This window comes from Trachinotus anak, unplaced genomic scaffold, assembly GCF_046630095.1.
Source record: "Trachinotus anak isolate AG129_WGS33_773 ecotype Australia unplaced genomic scaffold, CSIRO_AGI_Tana_v1 ptg000025l, whole genome shotgun sequence".
Classification (NCBI taxonomy): Eukaryota; Metazoa; Chordata; class Actinopteri; order Carangiformes; family Carangidae; genus Trachinotus; species Trachinotus anak.
Window position 1 is genome coordinate 17221155 of NW_027273876.1, and position 11151 is coordinate 17232305.

The following is an 11151-nucleotide window of genomic DNA, read 5'->3' on the forward strand; positions in this document are numbered from 1 at the left end:
GTGGTCGGTTGGTAATCTCGTTGCAGTCTGCTCTGCTCATATGATCTCGCGATAGCTTCACCTCAGTGGCGGCTGTGTGGCCCCCTGTCTCAGTCCGGACGGAGTTGTTTCTGACGTTTGAATGAAAAACAGTGCAAATTACCTCCACTTTGGACCCAGGAAATAATGGCTTCAGCCTTGGAGCAGTTTGTGAACAATGTGCGGCAGCTCTCCGCTCAAGGTAGGGTTGCTAAACTCATTCGAGTGGGAAGTATTAGCTGGTTAGCTAGCATATGCTATCCAATGCCTTGCCGATAGCTAGGCAGCCAAACTGGTCAGAGCCCTCTTTTTGCTTTATCATGTAAACACGCCGCAAAAATGACTTTCTGTGGCTGCGAGAGTTCTGTAAAGTATCACCAGAAGATGCGTTAGTACACAGTGATGCCACGGATAACCGTGAACTAGTTAGCTTATCAAACAAAATGTCAAAATCATACTTTTTGTTTTTGATCTAGAAAATAATTTCTAAGGACTGCCTACCGGTAGTCCCGCCCTGGCCCCGCATGATTGGCTGGCGAACTGAATTAGCGAATGTGATTGGTTTAAAGTCATCTGTCAATCCCCCTTGCATTACCTCTCTTGCAAGGCCTTTACAGGACACCTGACCGGCCGATTTATATAGAAATACTCTGCTGCAGAACGATGGTTATAAACAATTTTCTAAGTCAGTTTGTTCAGTAGATTCGTAAGAATAAACTTTTGCCAGTCGAAGAAAAGAGATTTCCAATTTTACCATTTATTTGAGCACTCAAACAATAAAGAAAATACCTCAGCATACTTGAAAGAATTTATTGTCCTCTACTCCTTTGTCGATTTTATTAATTTAACCTAAGAATTTGCATCTACTGCGATAGGGGGAATGTTACAATAGCATCTTTAGTTTTGGTAACCATTACAGTTACCTCTTTGACCATGTGTCTCTCTCTTATGTGCCACAGCATGTAATAAGCCAGTGCTGTAGAAACCTGATATTAAATCCCAGCACACATAAATTAAGAAACAGCAGGCCTACCTAAAAACAGTGATTTCTAAAATGTTATCTGTGTCTTGCATTGTGATATTCATTGCCTTAGGTATTTTGAGATACATGTCTTTCCAGTGATCTAAATGACTACCAAGAAGGTTCAAAGAGGTTTAATTTCTCTATTTTTCCTGTCCTCCACCTTGGCCCACTCTGCCCCCCAGGCCAGATGACTCAGCTGTGTGAGTTGATCAACAAGAGTGGGGAGCTGCTGGCCAAAAATCTGTCCCACCTGGACACGGTGCTGGGGGCCTTGGACATCCAGGAGCACTCCCTCGGTGTGCTGGCTGTGCTGTAAGTAGCCTACATCTTAATTAAAATTTTCCAAGTTTGCCACCATCATTGCAGTTACCCCTAGTCAAGAACTCTTTCTTGGTCTCTAGTGAAGTTTTCTGCTGGTAAGTTGGTGTGTTCAAATCTGTCTTAAAGCGTGCTTTCTCTACAGCCCAGCATTCACTATGCGTCTTGCTTCTGCTCCATTTTTTTTCTTAACTAGGCCAAGAGATTGTGTTAATGTTGTGTCTGTTGAAGGTCATATTGTACTTTTTGTGATAAATAGCGTAGAGGTAGTGGAGCTAGACAGAAAGATCATTAGTAAGGAGAGACACACAACTTTGTTGCTAGCTCATTTATTATTTGAAAAATAACAGTTGCCATGTTGGTTAAAATAATCACATAAATAATTCAGATGGCATACTATATAATGGGTATGATTTCCCTATTTACTTCTTCTCAGTATTAGTATGCCTTTTAATATAGGCTGCCTGTTGCATGTAGCACAGAAAATTTGATGTACTCATGAAGCAGCTAAAGACTACCTGTTGCATGTACATCTAATATGAAGGCATGAAACAGCTGAACACTGTAGAGGTGAAAATTATTATATCTTGTTGTTTAGAGAGTGAGAAATACCTGTGCTGCCTTGATTATGTAGAGTTGTAAAACTTACTATGATTAAAAAGTTGAGTTTAATAGCACAAACACAAAACCCATAACTAGGAAAAATAGAATTAGGTAGTTTTTATAATAAATCATCTATGACCACACTAGATATTATTAGTTCAAATTTGCATACTAAAACTCAATACTCCAAGTTTTTGACCAATATTGATCCAAGCATGTGCACTTTTTCACATGGAAAAACTGAACGTGTGGAAATGATTAATAATAATTAAAAAAAAACCCCATCCATGCTAAAGTGTTACCAGTTAAGCTTTAAGGTCTTTATCAAGGTGTCCATGTTATATGGAATGGCTTTTGCTGACCTACTACTCTTTGTTTCAGATTTGTGAAGTTCTCCATGCCAAACATCCCTGACTTTGAGACGCTCTTCTCCCAAGTCCAGCTTTTCATCAGTACCTGCAATGGGGAGCACATTAGATATGCAACAGACACTTGTAAGTCCTGATTAACCAAAGCTCTCACTCCTAGATTGCATGTTTGTCTCGTCTTGGTTGTTTGTATGTTTAGCAGTTCTATTTTGAACCAGAACAACTTTCTGCACTGATAAATATCCTGTTGTTTATTGTGTTGAGAGCATTTACTCTGCTAAAATATGCACTGTTGTCAGGTCATCTCAATTATAACCACTTTTTCACATGCAAGTGCTTTTTTTTTTTTTTATTTGAGGCCATACAGACTGCTTTCAGTGCCCACTTAAAAGTACTGTAAAATGTTTCTGCTAATTTCTTGATGTTACATAAATGATAACAAATTCAGTAAGAATTTAATTTAGTTAAACAGTGGCACTCTTACACTTTGAGCTTGAGGAAAATGTTTTCATTGTGTATATGAACTTAATTATGTCACTCAAACTACATTTAGGTGTAGATAAGGTATGTCCTGTGCATATGTGAGCAGTGCATGATACTTAATCAACTGCTTATCCATCTATAACAGTCAATCATTAATTTACATTAAATACTTTCCTTCCCTTGTAGTTGCTGGTCTCTGCCACCAGTTGACAAATGCCCTTGTAGAGCGGAAACAGGTAAGACTATTGATTCTGAATAAGGTGGGAGTGACTTTATATCATAAAAGAGTTTCAATTTAAAATATCTTTTTAACTCCAAAGGAATCGGTACCCATTATAGATGTTTGATAATCAATTGGAGTGATTTTGTTTTATTTCTAAATTGGTATAGAGGGATGTGCATAAACATGTGCTTGTGAATTTTCTTTGGGGGGCAGTAAAAATGTTTTTCTGAACATAATACCCCATATCCTTATAGGGAAAATGTGTTTTCTTCAGTGGCTACTTCTTTATAAATGATGCAATTTCTCATGTTGTCATGCTTGTGCAAAACAGTTTGTTTTCATTCATGACTCACATCAGTCTTTGCAGTAGTCTGCAGCGCTGTGATTACTAATGAAGCTTCAGTCTTCATTGAGTCATTTGATCTTTGTCTGTGGAATGAATATTAGTGCCAGATGGGCTGGTTTGAGTATTTCCAAAAACCAAAAAAGACCTACTGAGCGACAGAAGAGACTGGCCAGACTTGTTGGAGCTGTCAGAAAGAATATGGTGACACAGATAACCACTCTTTACAACTGTGGTGAGCAGAGAACATCTCAGAGGCCCTGTTCAGACCTGGTATTAACATCTGTCCTGAGTTATCTGATCACAAGTGGACAGCTCTAAGTTCAGGTGTGAACGCACCCAGGACGCATTTGAGCTCAGATCACTCAGACCACATTTGGAGGTAGTCTGGGTCACATTGAAGGACCGCCTACTGTACTGATGTCCTCTGCCACAGTCTAATTAGTCCTGTCACAGTTTCATAATGAACTGAAAATATTTTACTGTTGCTAATGGATAAACCCTGTGTGCAACGCATTGATTCACTCAATCCCTTGTACTGCTCGCTCGCTCGCTCGCTCAGGAAGCATGTTAATACCAGTACAGGTCTTAACAGGGCCAGAATGAACAACACACCAACCTTGAGGTGGATGGGCTACATCAGCAGAGCACGTTTCATTCCTGTTAGCCAAGAACAGAGATCTGAGGCTGCAGTGGGAACAGGCTCACCAAAATTGGACAGCTGAAGATTGGAAAAATGTAGGCTGGTGTGATGAATCTTGATTTCTGATGATACAGGAGATGGTAGGGTCAGAATTTGGTGTAAACAGCATCAAACCATGGACACCAGCTGACTTTTGTGTCAGCTGTCCAGGCTGGTGGTGGTCTGATGGTGTGGGGAATGTTTTCTTGGCACACTTTGGGTCCCTTGGTACCAGTCAGTCATGGTTTCAATGTCACAGCTTGAGTGTTGTTGCTGACCATGTGCATCCTTTTATGGCCACCGTTTACCATCTTCTAATGGCTACTTCCAGCAGGATAATGCACCAAGGCATCCAAAAGTTGTCTCAAACTAGTTTAATTAACATGACAATGAGTTCAGTGAACATCAATGGCCTCCTGAGTCAGCAGATCCAAATCCAATAAAACACTATTGGGATGTGGTAGAACAGGAGAGTGGCAGCATGACTGTGCAGCTGACATATCTGCAGAAATGATGTGATGTAATGTCAACATTGAGCAAAATCTCAAAGGAATGTTTCCAACATCTTTTGAAATCTATGCCATGAAGATTTGAAGTGGTTTCAAGAGCAAAGGGAGACTCTATGCAGTATTAATATAGTGTTCCTAATAAAGTGCCTAGTAAGTTTATACTCGCACACCTTCAAATTCTGAACAGCTCCTGACAAGCACATGCTATATCAGCTCCTCTGCAATTCAGCAGTAGAATCATATGACCCTAGTCTGTGTTGTCACATAGAGAAAACAAAGAAACGCCACTTCTTTCCACCTGAATATGTGTTTGTGTTGATATTTTGTGTAACATTTTTGTGGTCTCTGTGATATTCTCATTGCTGTGAACTGTCCTTGTCAACTTATTCATTATATATGTATGATGTTTTAAAGGACATTGCACAGTGTCTTGACAATGTAGCTTGTGAATGGGTGAAATATATCGAATCAAACGTTGTATGCATCTTGCTGCAAAAGCAATTTACCCCCTTTGGGATAGTGAAATAATTTAATTTAAATCCTATTTTTCAATCATGCCAGGTCCAAATGAGTCATCCCATTACCACTACAGCACCCAAGAGTAGCTTGTTTTTCTTTTTCTTCTTGATCTAAATATTTAAATGCCTTTTAAAGTGTGGTACCGGCCTAGACTGTTTTCAGTGTGTTGGGATGTTTCAGGCGAGCTGCATCTGAATTACTCATTATCTCCTTTTCTGACAGCCATTGAGGGGTGTCGTTGTCCTAAAACAGGCAATAGACAAAATGCAGATGAACACAAACCAACTTACCTCAGTTCATGCAGACCTGTGTCAGGTGAGTAAATGCCCCCGCTGCATCATGTCTGTAATCTTAAAAGGCCTCATGCTTTAACTTGCACATTTAATTTAGCTATAAATGTGAACTGTTAGGCTGTGTTTTCTGTAATCAACATCTGAGTTCTCCTTTTGTTTTTGACCATTTCTTCCTCCCAAGTGCACACTTGTTGAAAATGCCATTCATGGGCTGTGTTACATTATTCAAAGACAAGCTTAGTCTCAGTGCTGTCAGTTGACGTCATCCTTCCCAGTTTAACCATGTCCAGTGTAACCTGTCAGTCACCCTCACTATATACCTGTCTCCCTGCAGCTGTGCTTGTTAGCTAAGTGCTTCAAGCCAGCCCTGCCCTTCTTGGAGCTGGATATGATGGACATCTGTAAGGAGAATGGAGCCTATGACGCAAAGCACTTTTTATGTTACTACTACTATGGTGGCATGATCTACACGGGCCTCAAAAACTTCGAAAGAGCACTGTATTTTTATGAACAGGTACTATTTTGTGTTTTATTGGCATTTTTGTTATGTAGTAGGATTTTCTTTTTAATTGATCTCTAATGTGACCAGTAATTCTTCTGAATTTGTCACTTGTACCCATGTGTATTGCCTAAATACACATTAAACTGTCCTTTTCTCTGTGGCATTTCTGTAAATGATCAAGTTTCAAATTTTACCCTGTCAGGCAATAACCACTCCAGCCATGGCAGTGAGCCACATCATGTTGGAAGCCTATAAGAAATACATCCTGGTGTCACTCATTCTCCATGGCAAAGTGCAGCAGCTGCCCAAATACACCTCACAAATAGTAGGGAGGTTCATCAAGGTAAGGATGCATGGCATGGGTGAAATGAATGGTATTTGGGTTTTGCTCTTTCAGTGTACCAGTCACATTAATATACTAAGACATTAAGTCATATCCTACCAGGTTTCAATACTAAGTATTTGGTTATTAGGAGTGAATTATTGCTTTATTGCAGCTGGTTGTGTCATTTTTCATACTAATACGTAATATGTAATACATACTGGATATACTTTGATAAAACAGTGAAATCAGGCACATTTTTATTTTCAGAAACACTTAACCTGTTGATTATGTTGTAGTTAGTCAGTAATTATTACTGCAGAGACCATAGTGCTTTGTCAACTACAGTAGCTCTGAACAGTTTAGAATCACTGTTTCTCCAGTTTGTTCTTGCTTGTGACATGAAGAAATGTGATGAGCTGTTGACAGCTGATGATCATGAAAAGTTCCTCCGTGAGCAACATTTAGCTGTAAGGCTTGTTGAGCTCCCATTCACATTAGCTAATCCAGCTTTCCATCCAGCTCTGAAGGAAATGAGTGAATTGTGTTGCTTGCAGCATGAACACACTATCAAAGCCACTTTATGCATGCAGCTTATCTTTTATTTTGCTGTTTGTGTTTTCTTTCTTTCTTCTCTATATTTGTCATTACCTTCAGCCCCTGAGCAATGCATACCACGAGTTAGCTCAGGTTTATACCACCAACAACCCAGCCGAGCTGCGCAGCCTGGTCAACAAACACAGCGAGACCTTCACACGAGACAACAACACAGGCCTGGTCAAACAGTGCCTCTCCTCCCTCTACAAGAAGAACATCCAGAGGCTAACAAAGGTGGGTGTGGGCATGTGTATTTGTTTATATGAGCATGTGTCTCTTACTTCTATATTAACACACACCACATATCTTCATGAGAAAGTATGAGGGAAAATCTTCCAGTCATGAATTTTGTCATGAACCACACTGTATGCTGGTGATTAGACTTGGGCTGGGCAAAAGGCATGAAGTCACTCAGTTAAGCAAAAGAATGTAGTGAAGACATCTTAAACAATGTCTCAGTCCTCAAAGTCAACTGTGGTGCACTTCATTAGAAGTGACAATCAAAATGACAAAAAACTAAAAAGAATGGGTGTGCGAAAGCAGATGTAGACATTTAACCAGCTGTTACTTAGACCAGAAGAGCTTGCTGTCTTCAGCTAGAGCTGAGTAATCTATCAATGTAATATGTATATCATAATATGAGAATAGGCATAGTTATTGATATCATGATTTTGCTTTGATTTGTGTTTTCCTGCTCATAAATTCTTCACTACAGTGAGCTGCTGAGTCTTAATAATACTGATTTATGTTATCTCAAAAAAGCCTTTCTAACTAAACAAAAGCTTTAAATTTTATTTACAAACTTTAGCATGTTGTAGGAAGTATAAAATATTTATAAAATGTTTTTGTTGGTGATTTAAGCAACTGGTTGAAAAATCAACAGTATTATTGGTCCAGACCCCTGATGTTATGTGAAATTCATATCTGGACCTTAAATAAATATATACATTAAAATAAATGTTTTAAATTGGTTAGAAATTATTGTTCTATACCGCAGTGAAATACTGACATAAATGTGATATAGAAATCTCAGTTTTATGTTAAACAGTTCTTGGCCGTGACATCCTTTCCAGGCTTCATTGATATCTTTCGTACTTTGGCCAGTATGACCTTGAAACAAGTATTATATTGCCTTTTATTTGGCATTAAAAAAGTCTTAAATTTAACTTGGTGAACGCTGCAGGAACTATATTTTCACATTACTTATTATTTTCTTCATCAAATTATTGTTGTGTAATATCTTCTGAAATCAACAGTCATCCCTATAATAGTCATATATCAATAAACATATTTATATTGAGATATTTGATCAAGATTATCATGATATAATGGCACCCCTTTCATGCTTGGCAAAAGTTGCAGGGATTAGGATCTAATGTTTTCATCTCCCTCCAACAAAATCCATAACCTTGCAGGACAATAATTTACAATAACTACCTTCAATAAACAAGGTAATGATTCTAGATGACTTTTGATCACCTGCTTTTTGTCTAGCTGTCTTTAGTCAGCGAAAGGCAAAGAGCCAACAAACCGTTTTACTATTTTCCAAAGGGTCAGTGGATCTTCCATTCTGATTCTGTTAAAATATCTGTCTCTCTCTAATGTTTCTACAGACCTTCCTGACGCTGTCTCTGCAAGACATGGCAAGTCGAGTGCAGCTGTCAGGCCCCCAGGAAGCAGAGAAATACGTCTTACACATGGTGAGTTGGTCCTGAGGGACTAAAGCATCAATAGCCAGCCCATGTCATCAATGCCTGTTTAGTAAAAAGTAGTCAATTAATATCTACACAGTAGGCCCAATTTTAATATTTTATCATTTTTTAAGTGTTTCTGGGGGCACAATTTGCCTTTCATACATATTAGACAGTGAGGGATGTGACATGAAGTGAGGGGAAAGGGGGATGACATGCGACAGAAGTCCCTGTCTGGATTAGACCCAGGGATTTTACTGTTTATGGTCTTAGATCACTTGGCCACTAGGACGCCCCAGCATGATTAATTTCTCGTTAATGCTTATAGAAAATAATATTTTAGCCTTTGGATCTAATGAGAAGATATTAACTCTAACCTTATAAAAGGGGTACTTTTTCCATCATAGTCACAGGTTTTGTTTGTGTTGGATAAACACTTAACAAGATCAGTTGCACAATATGTTGTACAATATATCATATCTGCTTTACTTGACATTTCCTCCACTGTCTATTAATAGCTTCAGAATTTTAAGGAGATACCTGAAAATGGATCTGCCATTTTTTGTTTTATTTATTTATTGTAAAACTAATTCCAGATAGATTTGATAGTTTTAAATGTACCTTTTGATCAGTTTCGTAGCAGTCAGTGCAATTTGTCTTTCGATTTGTATGGTTTTTCCTCATGCGCCTCTTTGTACTTCTTTGCAGATTGAAGATGGCGAGATCTATGCTAGCATTAACCAAAAGGATGGTATGGTCTGCTTCCATGACAACCCCGAAAAATACAACAACCCAGCAATGCTCCACAAAATTGACCAAGAGGTGAAGATGCCCATCTCTATTTTCAGTGTTGTCTTGCATCAACTCTACTCATAATCTTAAGTATGAATCCCTTGGTATTATTATCAGTAACTATTTTTGAAGTGAAATTGTGCCATTTTTCTCTCTCCAGATGTTGAAATGTATAGAGCTGGATGAGAAACTAAAGTCTATGGATCAAGAAATCACAGTAAACCCACAATTTGTGCAGAAGGTGAGACATTTGACAACATCAAATATGTGAATATTAATAGTTTTTTTCCCGATATTTTGACTTTTTTTTACATTTATATGGGAGGCTTTTACACCCCCTTTGAATGTTGTGTATTTTATGTCTAAGTGGATGATTTACATTCTTGCAGTTTATGGAACAAAAATGCATCTATATTTGTTAGAATGAGAAGCAGTAGAATGAAAATGTAAGAATAAATCAGTTTAAGGAATTTGAATAAAATAAATTTGTCCTAGAGTTATTTTCACATTTGAAGGCAGTACAACACAGTATAGTTCAACTACAATGTGAGTGGCCAATTGGGGTAACTGGAAAAAACCGACACATTTGCACTGAACATGCCATTTCTGGCAGTTGGGTGTTATAAAAGCATTGTCACTGGACACAAAAATCCCAAACTGCATATAAGTCTTTCAGAAGTTCAGGAGTGTTCCTTGATGTGAATTTATTGAGTTGTCTGAAGTGATTTTCTGAACAAAAACTGGCATGTACTCAACATGAAATCAAGAGCATGGGGTCATGTAAAAGGACCACTCTGAGCTAAGATATTCAGATAAGTCGGTTGTTAAACTGCTTCCTGGAAAATACCACAGGTTTGTTCCAAGAGATGAAAACAGCCAGTCATTGTTTATGGAACTTTAGCAGAAACCGGTTGTCTTAACAGGTAACATTTTCAACATGTGACACACTTTTTTTCCCCCCAGAGTATGGGATCGCAGGAAGACGATGTTGGTAGCAAAACATCAAGTTACTCCTGAGGGGCCTTGGACAGGGAGAGAACGCTGCAGCCACCCAACACGTTCTTCCCAGGATGAGTTGGATTTTTTAAAAGAGGAAAACAAACATTCTATTGCATAAGGACATTGGTCAAGGAAAATCTAATTGTGTGGAATGATGATAAATTTGGTTATTCTTTCTTCACAGTGTCTTAAGGATAACAAAAGATCCTTACAGAAAAGGAAAAAACATTACAATTTTGTCAGTGTTTTATTTATCAATGTTCAGGTTGGAGCGCCACTGCTACATTAACAGAAACCACAATAATAAAAACTGGACTTATTTGTTCCAAACGTATGTGTGAATAATCTCACTGTTTGTTTTGGTTCTGCTGCATGATGGCCGTAACTCGAGGGCATTACATATGAGGTAAAACATCTATGGCTGACGAGGAAAAAAATCTGATATATTCTACATTTGTAAAGACTGATCGTTTCCCTCTCACTCCTTTTGGTTAGAATGTAGATATCATTGTTAGCAAATCTGTACACATGTACATGCCCTTGACCAAACTCGGCACAACGGAGGAGTCGTTCACAATCTGGTGCACTGTTTTGTTTTGGTTTTTTTGTTTGTTTTTTTTTGTTTGTTTGTTTTTTTCTTTCTTTTTTGGTTTTGTTTTTTAGGTCGGATCCACTAGAGGTCGCTAGAGCACTGTACAGAAAATCGTTTTGACAGCTTGTTACTTCAAGGGGTGAAGTCAACAGATGAAACCAAACTGTCATGTAATTTGGGAGCTTCAGCTTTGCGATTGTGGATCTGTTAATAATAAATTGTTTAAGAATATAGCTCTGGGTTTCATGCCTTTGTGAAAACATTCTCATCCAT

At 38.3% G+C, this 11151-nt stretch overlaps 1 protein-coding gene across 1 annotated transcript; it reads left to right on the forward strand.

The window, feature by feature from the left end:
* The first annotated feature begins 26 nt into the window (after positions 1-26).
* On the forward strand, positions 27-11111 carry cops3 (COP9 signalosome subunit 3). The gene is made up of 12 exons (XM_071461863.1): positions 27-220; positions 1225-1354; positions 2345-2457; positions 3001-3050; positions 5313-5405; positions 5718-5897; positions 6088-6228; positions 6865-7038; positions 8418-8504; positions 9204-9317; positions 9448-9528; positions 10251-11111. Exons 1-12 carry the CDS (start codon positions 166-168, stop codon positions 10302-10304), a joined length of 1272 nt encoding a protein of 423 aa, XP_071317964.1. The 5' UTR covers positions 27-165; the 3' UTR covers positions 10305-11111.
* The last annotated feature ends 40 nt before the right edge of the window (positions 11112-11151 follow it).